General features: G+C 39.2%; 1 protein-coding gene across 1 annotated transcript in view; it reads left to right on the top strand.

Annotated features, from left to right (window-relative positions):
* The window catches only part of RCOR1 (REST corepressor 1), a 270,759-nt gene that overhangs the window by 242,262 nt on the left and 14,651 nt on the right, over positions 1-13,846 (top strand). Inside the window, exons 7-8 of the mRNA XM_007953114.1 lie at positions 1,383-1,461; positions 7,218-7,412. Coding sequence (XP_007951305.1) covers positions 1,383-1,461; positions 7,218-7,412 — 274 coding nt within the window. The remainder of the gene's footprint in view (positions 1-1,382; positions 1,462-7,217; positions 7,413-13,846) is intronic.

Genomic DNA, 13,846 nt, shown 5'->3' with positions numbered 1-13,846 from the left:
TCGGGCAGTGTTTCGTTCTGCTGTGCATGGGGTCGCTATGAGTCGGAAACGACTCGACGGCACTTAACAACAACAACAACAGAGCCTGGTGAGACCTCCCCAAGACTATGGATCCTCATTACCCTTCAGGTCTGGAACTGAACTCACTCCCATGGCTTCCAGCCAAGCAATAGACAGGCATATAGAGTGAACATTTACATCAGGTAGATACAGTCCTTAGAATGATCAATCATGAGAGAACAGAAGAGGGCAGTATTTGCACAGGGAAATAGCTCAGGGGGCAGTAATGTATAGGAAAGAGGGACACAGGGAGGGGTTAACTCCAGGGAAGAAGTAGGAAGAGAGCTGTTATATTGTGGGGAATTGCAGTCAATGTCATGAAACACAGTATGTATGAACTGCTGTGCGGAAAATGAATTTGCTGTGTAAACTTTCACCCAAATCACAATAAAAGTTTTTTTAAAAGTATTTACAGGCCACCAAAAATAGTTCTCATTTGAAGATACGTATGTGTGGTCCTAAAAAGACAAATGGAACTTGAAAAACAGATTTTTACTTTTGTCAAGTTTGTTTCCAGTGCATTGGGATGTTAAGTAATTTCTCCTGTTACATTTAATGATCTGTCCTAGTTTTCCAGTAGATAATTATGAGTAAATAAAGTAAATGTCTTTTATGTTTGAGAGTTTTCAGTTGAGAGTTCTTTCCTTTGGTATGGAAAACACATGAGAAACATAAGACAGTGGTATTTGAGATCTGATTGGGGTAGTTAAAGGCCTATGTTAATATTTTTCCATCATTTGGACTAAAAGAACTGTGGAGTTAGTATTATTTAATTTGAATTGTAAAAATGCTTTTATTTCAGCAGTCTGAAAGCATACAGGTTTCCCCTGCTATCTGAAAGTAGAATGTTCCTGTGAGACCTTTCGTAAGCCAAAATGTCATAAAGCAAAGAAGCAGTTAACGTGAATTTATATGGGAAAACCTTTGGAGCACCCACATCCGAAAAAATAACCCACCACATCATACCAAATAACACATGAAACTTACACACTGAGATGCTGAGTAAACTTCCCGGGGAAGGAGACTGGCACTGCCACTCTTGCCGCTCAGGGTGTGTGCTACCTCTTTAATGACTCGCTACAAGACAAAAACTGAATGCTACTTTTGCTCTTCACCTTTTTTTAAAAAGTGAAAGTCCTCTTCGGATTTCTTTCAGCTGGTGAAAACAAGTTCTATTGTAGGTCTTTTGTAAAACCCAAGCGGCATAAAGCGAACTTTCTAAAAGCAGGGGAGACCTGTACAGATTTTATCTTGCATCTGCTGTTAATGTTAAATAGAATTAGTACAAAATAATCTTTCAGTAACTTGTTCTTGTCTTCCAGTGAGGATGAGCTGGAAGAAGCAAATGGAAATAACCCCATTGACATTGAGGTTGATCAAAACAAGGAGAGCAAAAAGGAGGTATTTTTTTCTGTATTTAGATGAATACATGTTATTAACAGTTCCATAAGTAAAACCTTGCTCTTATTTGGTCTACTTGTAAGTGCTGTGTACAAGATACTGTGATAGGACTGTTTCAACAATACCAATTTGGCTTTGCAGTCCTTGGGTGGTGCCCACGGTTCACACTGTGTAGATTGGAGTTCAAGTCCACCCAGGGGTAGCTCGGAAGACCCTGACAATCTACTCCCAAAGTATCAACCATTGAAAACCTATGACGAAAAGTTCTACTCTGACACAACTCAACGGCAGCTGAACAGATTTTGCTTTTTAGAACTTAAGATTTAGTTTGCCAGGAGAGCTTAGTAACCTAAGCCTTAAAGGGAATCAGTAGTAGTGACAGTGAGTGAAGATTTTACATGGGTAGGTGGCAGTGCTCCCTGTTTCTTTGCTAAGCTATTGGCTCAGTAGGTTACAAAGTAGTGCCAGTGACACCAGGCTCCAGGTATCCCCAAGGAGGACCAGCTTGACTCCTTTCTGGACCCACTGGGGTCTGTCCGCTCTGGGTACAGGGGTTGGCAGGTTTTGTACAGGCTTCTCATTACTCAGAAACACCAGTCAAGGTTATAGGAGGACATCCAGGACCATCACCTCACATGCAATGAATTGGTAATCTGTCATATCTTAAAAAATAATCATCAAACAGAGATTTTTTATTTTTTATTTTATTCATTTTTTTGTTGAGAATATACACAGCAAAACATAAAATAATTCAACAGTTTCTATGTATACGATTCAGTGACACTGACTATAGTCTTGAAGTTGTACAAATATTCTCACCCTCCTTTACTGGGTTGTTCCTCCCCAATGAACATACAGTCACTGCCACCTAAGTTTTCTGATCTAATCTTTCAAGTTGCTGTTGTCAGCTTAATCCCATGTAGATAGCTCTTAAAACAGCATAATGCTCAAGGCAGACTTTTTTACTAGTTAAAGCTCTAAACTGTTGTTTACTTTTAAGGAGACTTTAGGAGATACTTTTGGTTTAAGATTTAAAGATTGATCTAGTTTCCATGGCCCCAGAAAGTTTGGATTCTATGAAAATTTTAAATTCTGTTCCGCATCTTTTCCCCGTTAGATCAGAATTCTCCTATGGAATCTTTGATCAAAGTGCTCAGTAATGGTAGCCAGATACCATCCACTTCTCGTCTTGTGGCAAAGGAGGCAGTTATTCATGGAAACAATTATCCATACATTCCATTTCTTCCTCCTCTCCCTATCTCTCCTTCCTCTGTTACTCAGGCTACGTAGAAATGTTTAATCACCAGATTCAAAGGATTCAATGATTTGTCCAGTTGTATATGACTTTTACATGTTCACATAAGTATTTTTCTGAACACAGCCTATGGTTTCAGTAAAATTCTCACAGGGTTCTCTGTTCCCCAAAGTAGAATAACAGCCATTCTAGACCTTTAAAAAAAAAAAAAAAAAAAACTCAACATATTTAAACTTTAAAATTACATCAGTAATACATACTTTTTATACGCAAAGTAAGAAATCCACCTAAACAAAAAGAAAAATTTTTAAATTACTAGTAATATTGTCACCTGAAATGACTGTTATGTTGGCATCTTTCCACACTGTTTGCTCTCTAAAACATACATACATACATATATCATTCTGACTCCATAGAAATGGGATCTTACTATATCTTATTTTGTAACCTTTTAAGTTTATTCTACTTTGAACATATTTTTATACATAGCTACATATGATTCCATCAAACACATTTACTATTATTAAATTAATTAATCTTATATGAATTTCTGGGAGTTCTGGTGGCATAGTACCTAAGGCATTTGACTGCTAACCAGAAGGCTGGCTGTTCAAACCCACCAGCCACTCCTAGGAAGGAAGATTGGGCAGTCTACTTCTGTAGAGATTCCGCCTTGGAAACCCAAGGAGAGGTTGCTGTGAGTTGCTTTGTTTTTGGAGGGCAGTTATATGGATTCCTGTGTTTTTTCCCCCTGCTTTTTGCTGGTGTAAACAATGCTGAAATGATGAGCCCATAACTAAATATCTGTACACTTAATCTTTTCCTTTAGAATTAACTTTTGGAAGTTGAGCAGTTGGGTCAAAGTGTTCTATATATGTACACACATACACACACACATGTAAAAGCTCTTTTGGTATGTCTCACCAAAATGGAGACTGCAACACTTTTTGAGTGACGCTCTTGCCAGGGGTTTATGTTGTTGTTAGTTACTGTTGAGTCAGCGTGAGGACCCAGGACTTAGAGGACCCGGTCCTGTGCCATCTTTCCGATTCTTGTTTTTGGGTCATCAGTGTGAGCCCATTGCGGCTATTATCAGTCTGTCTTAAAATTGGCTGCCCTTGTTTTTGCTGACCCCTGACTTGATCAAACATGTTGTTCTTTTTTTTTTTGGTCTTTCCTGATGATGTGTCCAAAGTTAGCAAGCCACAGTCTCGTCTTCCTTGCTTCTCCGAAGCATTTTGATTCTGTTTCTTCTAAGGCTGGTTTGCTCATTCTTCTGGCAGTCCATGGTATATTCGGTATTCTTTGCCAACACCACAGTTTGAATGCATCAGTTTTTCTACTTTTTTGATTGTCCATGTTTTGCATGCATATGAGGCATTTGAAGAGAGACCATGATTTGGGCTAGGTGTACCTTAGTCATCAAAGTGACATCTTTGCTTTTTAACACTTTTGCAGCAGATTTTCCCAGTATGTCGTCTGATTTCTTGGTGGCTGCTTCCATGGATGTTGATTGTTGATCCAAGTAAAATGAAATCCTTGACAACTTCAGGTTTTTCTCTGTTTACCATGTTTATTGGTCCAGTTGTGAGGATTTTCATTTTCTTCACATTCAGGTATAATCCATACCAAAGGCTGTATGTAGTCTTTGACCTTCATCAGTAAGTGCTTCAAGTCATCTTCATTTCCTGCATATTGCAGGTTGTTAATGAGTGTTCCTGCAGTCCAGCTTCTCAGATTATTTGTTCAGCATATAGATTGAGTAAATAAGGTAAAAGTTACGTACCTTTTGCAGTTTTGAATCCCACAATGTTCCCTTGTTTTGTTAGCATGACTGCCTCTTGATCCATGAAGAGATTCCATGTGAATATAATGAAGCATTTATAATTCTGTCTGTAATTCTATGAGCCACACAGTCGGATGCCTTCACATAGTTGATAAGATACAAGTGAGTATCTTTCCAGTATCCTCTGGTTTTGACTCAGATTTGTATCACCTGGTACAAAGAGTGATAGCCCTCATTCCACATCCTCTTCTGAGTCTGTGTGAACTTCTAGGAGTTTTCCACTGATGCACTTTATGGCTGCACTTGTTTTTTAATTCATCTTCAACAAAATTTTGCATGCATTTGGTATTTGATAATTTCTGCATTCCATTTCATCACCTTTCATTGGAATGGAAACAGATACGGCTCTCTTCCAGTCAGTTGGCCAGGTAGCTGTCTTCCAGATTTCTTGATATAGGCAAGTGAGCGCTGTCAGTATGCATCCATTTCTTGAATCATCTCAGGTGATAGTCCATCAGTTCCTGGAGCCTTGTTTTTCACCCATGCATTATTACAGCTTGAACATCCTTCAGTACCAGTGGTTCTTGGTCATATGCTGCCTCCTGAGATGGGTAAACATTGACCAATCTGTTTTGGTACAGTGTCTCTGTGTATTCCTTCCATCTTCTTTTGATCACCATTTAATTTTTTGCCAACAGAATCCTTCCATAATGCAGCTGGAAACTGGAATTTTCTCTGGTTCTTTTAGCTTGAGAAATACCATTAGTATTTTTCCCTTTTGGTATTCTAACTACGAGGTTTTGCACATTTCATCATACTGTTCATACTCTTTTACCTTGTCTTTTGAGCTGCTTTTTGAAATCTATTCAGCTCTTTTCTTTCATTATTTCTTCCATTTGCTTTAGCTACTCTGTACTTAAGAGCAAATTTCAGAGTCTTTTTTGATACCTTTTTTGATATTTTAGTCCTTTCCTCTCTTTAATGATCTTTCACTTTCTTCATGTTTAATATCTTGGTGTCTTCCTACAACTCTTCTGGTCATCAATCATTAGTGTTCATTGTGTCAAATCTGTGCTTAAAATCGTCTCTAATTTTAGGCAGGATGCATTCAGGGTCGTACTTTGGCTCTCTTGCACTTGTTTTTTCTTCAGCTTCAACTTGAACATGTATATGAGCCCCTGGCTTTGGCTTTCTCAGTTCCCCTTTCCTGTGTAATCTATCTGATGATATCATATGTATAGTTCTTTATTGTATTGTTGAAAAAAAGATACTTCCAGTGGCTAAGTTGTTGGTCTTACAGAATTCTGTCATGCATTCTCTGGCATCGTTTTTATCACTGAGGCTATATTTTCCATCTATTGAACTTTCTTTGTCTCCAATCACCAGTAATTAACAGTGCATCTTGATTGCATATTAATAGTGGTATTAACTGGTCTTCCTTACTGACCTCAGTGTACTTCAGGATAGATCTTGATGTGTTCTTTGGGGTGCCCAGATAATAAGATCGTGTAAAGGTTAGCACGGGTAGAGTGAAATCAAATCGTACTTGCCGTTTTCAGTAAGCTTTTTTGATGCACTGTCATTTATTAGGTTCTTCAATACAACCATCCATCCATCCATCCATCTCTTCCTCCCTCCCTCTGTCTGTCTCTCTGTCTCTCTCTCTCATCCTGAATTTCCTCCTTGTAAATGTTAGGACATTGATTTTAGATGAAGGAGGAAAGACTTGGTTATTAAAACAGACATAGTTCAAACCACATAGCACTATACAGAACTCATTTATTACCTACTAATATTTTTGTACTTTGTTTATTACCACTGGTTTAAGAGATCAGTTACTACTGTGTTTTTATCTCATTATTTTAAAATGTGAGACAAAGAGCCTGAGTGTAATTTTAGCTATATCAATCAGCAAGTGCTGGTAAGCTAACAAGGTGATTATGAAGAAATGTCTTGTTCTTGAAGTGATTACCAGTCTTTCCTTGCCAGGATTTTATTTCTGAAAATTTGCTTTTAGCGAAAACACAAAACACTTTTTAAAAAGAAAATTAGCAGCAGTTACCTGTTTTAAATTGACTTCGTGTACTTTTTTGAAGCAAGTTGTGGAAGTTGCTCTAACAGTTGAGTGGTGTCCATTAAAAAGGTGTATGAAAAGTCATAGTTTCTATTTCTTAATGGGAAGGAAGACTTAAAGAATTACTATGGATCTTTTTACATGTGCCCAAAACCTGTTTTTCCTTCTGTAGCCATGTTTGTTGTTGTTAGTTGCCATCCATATGTCCATCTATACTGCTAGGGGCGGTTAGGATAAAATAGATCCCTATTTTAAAAACAATGAAAGCCTTACAGGGTTACAGGGCCACAGGCCTTTCCAGAGGGAAATACTGGTTTGGTTTTTCCTTCCTGTATGACTGTGGAAAGCCAAGAATGCTTATACTGTGCCCTGAAAGAATTCTTACTGTAAGAAGCTTAAAGTGATAGAGTAAGTGTGTATTTATGCAAGAAGGAAATAGAATTCACTTTGAAGTGTTTAGTCAGAGTTCAGTAGCCGATGTTTTGCCTGTTAACTGCTTGGTATAATTTATAGGTGATAATAATGGTATGGTGTTTGTCTTAAATTGTTAGGAATCATGTTAAGGAAATATGCTTATGACTGTTCATTTGACATGAGTTATCTCTTTTAGAGTCTCATTAACCAGTATGTGTATCGTACAGGTACCCCCAACTGAAATAGTTCCTCAGGTCAAAAAGGAAAAACATAGTACACAAGCTAAAAATAGAGCAAAAAGGAAACCGCCCAAAGGCATGTTTCTTTCTCAAGAAGATGTGGAGGCTGTTTCTGCCAATGCCACTGCTGCAACCACGGTGCTGAGACAACTCGATATGGAGTTGGTTTCAATCAAACGACAGGTAGGTTGCTGTCAGCCTAGTCCTGGATGAAATGATCAATTAGCCCTCTGCAGGTGTTTGTATTTACATACATACATGTATGTTCTTTTTCCACAGTTTCAAAAACCTGTTTTGTTTCTAAGTAATTAACAGAAGATGGTGTATTGCCTAAGGCATTTGACTGCTAACCAGAAGGCTGGTGGTTCAAACCCACCAGCCACTCCTTAGAAGGAAGAGTAGGCAATCTACTTCCATAGAGATACCACCTCGGAAACTCAAGGAGGGGTCATTATGAGTCAGATTCGACTCAACAGTAGTGAATTTGGTTTAGAGCTTTGTCGGGTACTGGCCCATTGTTTCTGTTTTTAAAATTAACCTTTAAACTGGTATGTGTGTATGTGTATAAATATAAGTATGTGTGTATATATATATATACATACATATACATATATATAGGAGCTCTGGTAGCGTAGTGCCTAAGGCAGCTGACTGCTAACCAGAAGGCTGGTGGTTCAGACCCACCAGCCACTCCTCGGAAGGAAGACGGGGCAATCTACTTCCGTAGTGATACTGCCTCGGAAACCCAAGGAGGGGTCTCTATGAGGCGGGTGCGACTGGACAGCACATAACAACAACAACATACATACATATATATACACACACACACCAAAACCAAACCTACTGCTGTCAACTCAATTCTGATTCATAGAAACCCTCTAAGACAGTTGGCTCTGCCCCATAGGGATTCCAAGACTGTAAGTCTTTATGGAAGCAGACTGCCTCATCTTTCTCCCTTGGAGTGGCTGCCAGCCTTTTGGTTAACAACTGAATACTTTAAACACTATGCAACCAGAACTCCTTACATATATATACATGCATAGCAAATGTGCTTATTAATTTTTATATTCAGTTAACCTTTTGTTCAGTTTTATTAATTATAGACTACTAAAAAAGTTATAGAAAAGTTAACAATTATTTTTCATTTCATGATGAACTAAGGGGCTTGGGACTTATTCTTTAAAACTTTATCTCAGGACTTCATAGCTCATGTGATTTTATGACCAAAATTACATACAGCATACTTAAGTTGATAAAATATTTTCTAGTCATTCAAACCTTCCTAGTTTTGTTTTAAATTGGTAGCTTTTTTTTTTTTTTTTTTTGCATCTTTAGGTATGAGCCGTTTTTATTTTTGATGTTTTGTTTTTTAATTATTCTTTACTTCATCTTTGAATTGATGTTAAAAATTCCAGAAATAGTGATGTACGTGTTGCTTTTAGCAAAGTAATACAGCTAAGAGATACCAGGAAGCTAGCCAGCGACAGTTTGGAACAGCTAAGGGAAACCAGGTAGTGAGCTGGCAGGGTTTGGAACAGCTAAGGGAGACCAAGAAGTGAGCGGAGCAGTTTGGAACAGCTAAGGGAGATGAACTTATTGGTCAGTTTGTCATACTGTGGTGGCTTGCATGTTGCTGTGAGGCTGGAGGCTATGCCACCGGTGTTTCAAATGCCAGCAGGGTCACCCCTGGTAGATGGATTTCAGCAGAGCTTCCAGAATAAGGCAGACTCAGAAGAAGGAGGAGGCCATCCACTTCTCAAAGAATTGGCCAGTGAAAGCCTTATGACTAGCAGTGAAGCATTGTCTGATAGAGTGCTGGAAGATGAGCTGCCTCCTCAGAGTAGATCTGACCTTAATGATATAGAAAGAATAAAACTTTCGGGACCTCCATTTGCTGATGTGGCACGACTCAAAATGAGAAGAAACAGCTGTAAGCATCCATTAATAATCAGAACATGGAATATATGAAGTATGAATCTAGGAAAAAGGAAAGTTGTCAGAAACGAACACATAAAGATCTATGTCCTAGGCATTAGTGAGCTGAAATGGACTGGTTGTAGCCATTTTGAATCAGACAGCGCTATGATCTACTATGCCAGGAATGAAAAATTGGAAGAGGAATGGCGTGGCATTCATCCTTACAAAGAATGTTTCAGGATCTATCCTGAAGTACAATGCAATCAGTGACAGGATCATATCCATATGCCTACAAAGAAGACCAGTTAATACTACTACTATTCAAATTTACACACCAACCACCAAAGCCAAAGATGAGGAAGTTGAAGATTTTCACCAACTTCTGCAGTCTGAAATTGACCAGTCAGGATGTGTTAATTATCACTGATAACTGGAATGTAAAAGTTGGAAGCAAGGAAAAATCACCATAGTTGGAAGATATGGCCTTGGTGATAGAAATGACACTGGAGATGGCATGATAGAATTTTGCAAGACCCACGAGTTACTCATTGTAAATACCTTTTTTCAGCAACACAAATGGCAGCTATACACTTGGTCTTTGCCAGATAGAGTGCATAGGAATGAGAATGATTACATTTGTGGCAAGAGATGATGGAGAAGCTCAGTATCTTCAGCCAAAACAAGACCAGGAGCTGATTGTGGAATAGACCATCAACTGCTCATATGCAAGTTCAAGTTGAAGCTGAAGACAATTGAAACAAATCCATGAGAGCCAAAATATGAGCTTGAATATATCCCTCCTGAATTTAGAGACCCTCTAAAGAATAGATTTGATGCATTGAACACCAGTGCCCAAAAACAAAAGGAATTGTGTGATGACATCAAGAACATCATACATGAAGAAAGCAGAAGGTCATTAAAAAGACAGGAAAGGAAGACAAGACCAAAATGGATGTCAGAAGAGATTCTGAAACTTACCCTTGAATGGAGAATAGCTAAAGCAACTGGAAAAAAATGACAAAAGAGTTGAACAGAAGATTTCAAAGAGCAGCTCAAGAAGACACAGTCAGTTATTACAATGAAATGTGCAAAGATCTGGAGTTAGAAAACCAAAAGGGAAGAACACACTCAGCATTTCTCAAACCAGAAGAACTGTGGAAAAAATTCAAGCCTTGAGTTTGACTATTGAAAGATTCTATGGGCAAAATATTAAATGATGCAAGAAACATCAAAAGAAGATGGAAGGAATACACAGAGTCACTGTACCAAAAAGAACTGGTCAATGTTTATCCATTTCAGGAGGTGGCATATGATCAAGAATCAATGGTATTGAAAGAAGAAATCAAAGCTGCACTGAAGGAATTGGTGAAGAACAAGGCTGCAGGTGTTGACGGAATACACATTAAGATGTTTCAACAAACAGATGCCCTGCTGGAGGCACTCACTTGCCTATGCCAAGAGATTTGAAAGACAGCTACCAGGCCAACTGACTGGAAGAGGTCCATATTTGTACTCATTCCAAAGAAAAGTGATCCCACAGAGTGTGGAAATTATTGATTAATACCACACATAAGTAAAATCTTACTGAAGACAATTCAAAAATGGTTGCTGCAGTATATTGACAGAGAACTTCCGGAAATGCAAGCTGGATTCAGAACAGGATGTGGAACAAGGGATATCATTGCTGATATCAGATGGATCTTAGCTGAAAGCAAAGAATACCAGAGAGATGTTTACTTGTGTGTTATGGACTATGCAAAAACATTTGATTGTGTGGATCATAACAAACTGTAGATAAATTGAGAAGAATGGGAATTCTAGAACATTTCATTGTACTCATGAGCAACCTGTACATAGATCAGGAGGCCATCCTTCGAACAGAGCAGGGAGATTCTGAATGGTTTAAAATCAGGATGGGAGTGCATAGGGTTGTGTCCTTTCACCATACTTATTCAATCTGTATGCTGAGCAAATAATCTGAGAAGCTGGATGATACAAAGAAGAACATGGCATCAGAGATGTAGGAGGTCTCATTAACAATCTGCGATATGCAGACGATATACAACTTTGCTTGCTGAAAGTGAGGATGACTTGAAGCACTTACTGATGAAGATTAAAGACTACAGTCTGCAGTATGGATTACACCTCCATATAAAGAAAACGAAAATCCTAACAACTGGACCAATAAGCAGCGTCATGGTAAATGGAGAAAAGTTTGAAATTGTCAAAGACTTCATATTACTTGATTCTACAGTCAACACCAACAGATGCAGCAGTATTGCATTGGGCATATCTGCTGCAAAAAACCTCTTTCAAGTGGTGAAGAGCAAAGATGTCTCCTTGAAGACTAAGGTGCACCTAATCCAAGCCATGGTATTTTCAGTCACCTCCTGTGCATGTGAGAGCTAGACAATGAATAAAGAAGACTGGAGAAGAGTGGATGCTTTTGAGTTGTAGTGTTGACGAAGAATACTGAAAATACCATGGACTAAAAGAACAAACAAATCTATCCTGGAAGACGTGCAGCTGGAATGCTCCTTGGAAGCGAGAATGACCAGACTTTGTCTCACCTACTTTGGTCGTGTTGTCAGAAGAGACCATTTGCTGGAAAAAGGATATCACGCTTGGTAAAGTAGAGGGTCAGTGAAAAAGGGGAAGGCCCTCAATGAGATGGATTGACACAGTGGCTGCAACGATGGGCTCAGGTATAGCAAGGGTCATGAGGCTGGCACGGGACCCAGGCAGTGTTTCACTCTGTTGTACATCGGGTCGCTGTGAGTCAGAGAACATTCTGCGAACCCTAACAACAACAATACATACTCCATAAGAACAAAACCCACTGCCATCAAGTCGGTTTTGACCCATAATGACCTCCATTGGGTTTCCAAGACTATAAATCTTTATGGAAGTAGATTGCCTCATCTTCCTTCCACACACTGGTAGATTTGAACCACTGACCTTCTGGTTAGCAGCCTGAATATTTTCCCCACTGTGCCAGCAGAGCCCTTTTACATACATACATACATACATACTTGCATATGAGTTCCATTCATCCCCTATCACTGCTCCCCTCTGGAAATGCAGGACTGCTTCAGAAGGTCCTCCCAGGCCCCCCTCCCATTCACTACCCCTCTGCTCTCAATGCCAAAAACCAAACCAATTGCCTTTCAGTCAGTTCCAACTCATAGCAACTCTGTATAGGAATGGCCAGTTATTTTTTATCTGTTCACGTAATACGTTTAAACTGAAAACTAAACCTCATAGCCTAGTATTGCCCTTTCATAAGTCTGTGTCCTCTCTGTTTCCTTCTCTCTGGGATTCAAAGCAAATTGTGGATTGATGCTTTACTGTTGGGTTTTGCTGCTTTTGACTAAATGTTGATCTTGATGGTTCTTTGGGAAGGTTAAACATTGGAGGCTAACTATCATTTTACAGTTGAGAAGAATGGGGTCTGTCTCTGTCTTCAGGTTTCAGAAGGCAGCACAGTCTAGGACCACAAAGTAAGACAGTATACTTCTTATCTTGGCTGCTGGTACAGCTGCAGTCTAATCTTAAGTGAATCATTTTCTAGGCCTCTTAAAACACCTGCCTGATCTCACAGGACATGAGGGCGTCTGTGTATGAGAGTTCAGCTTAAGCTCTGTTGTCGTTGGAAGAGCTCTGGTGGGGACGTGAGCTCTGGCCCACGTTTCCGTCTTCCTCATTTTCCCCTCTGCTGAATGAGATCCTCCTGCTTGCTGTTTGATGTTAATATGTTGAGGAACAGAAGGCAAACCCCTTCATCCACTGAGGTGTTACTGGCTCTTCAGCATGGTAGATAAGAAAGAGTCTTTGTTTCCCAGAGCACAGTCATGGGCAGGCTGTTTATGTAAAGGAGACTATGCCATGTTCCCACCCCTTGTCTGTCAGTTTGTCATATTGTGGTGGCTTGTGTGTTGCTGGGATGCTGAAAGCTATGCCACTGGAATTTTAAATAGCAGCAGAGCTTCTGTCCTGAGACAGACTAGGAAGAAGAATATGGCCAGACCCACTTCTTGTGGGAAAAAAATTGGCCACTGAAAATATTACAGATAGCAGGGAAACATTGTCTGATATCCTGTCAGGTTGGAAGGCACTCAAAATACAACTGAAATAGAGTTAAGCTTAATGAAGTGAACAGAGTTCAGCTGTCTGGCCCTTCATTTACTGATGTGCCATTACTCAAAATGAGAAGAAACAGCTACAAAGACCCATTAATAATTAGAATATGAAATATGTGGAATATGAATCCAGGAAAATGCAAGTTGTCAGAAATTAAATGGAACGTAGAAAGATCAATATCCATCCTAGGCATTAGTGAGCTGAAATGGATGGTATTGGCCGTTTTGAATCAGTCATAGTGTGTATTATGCTGGCAGTGACAAAGAGAAATGGTGTGCGTTTATCGTCAAAAAAATACTTCAAGATCTGTGCTGAAAAGTTCAGCAAGACAGAAAATAACAAACGCTGGTGAGGATGCAGAGAGATTGGGACTCTCATACACTGCTGGTGGGACTGTAAAATGGTACAACCACTATGGAAAGCAGTATGGCAATTCCTTCAAAAGTTGGAATTAGAAATACCATTTGACCCAGCCATTCTATTACTAGGTATATACCCTAAAGAAGTGAGAGCCATGACAAGAACAGATATATGCACACCCATGTTCATCGCAGCACAAT

The sequence above is a fragment of the Orycteropus afer genome, unplaced genomic scaffold (genome assembly GCF_000298275.1).
Source record: "Orycteropus afer afer isolate SDZICR_OR568_19922 unplaced genomic scaffold, OryAfe1.0 scaffold00371, whole genome shotgun sequence".
Taxonomy (NCBI): Eukaryota; Metazoa; Chordata; class Mammalia; order Tubulidentata; family Orycteropodidae; genus Orycteropus; species Orycteropus afer.
Note: the sequence above shows the minus strand (reverse complement) of the source record. Positions and strands in the feature narration are given on the sequence as shown.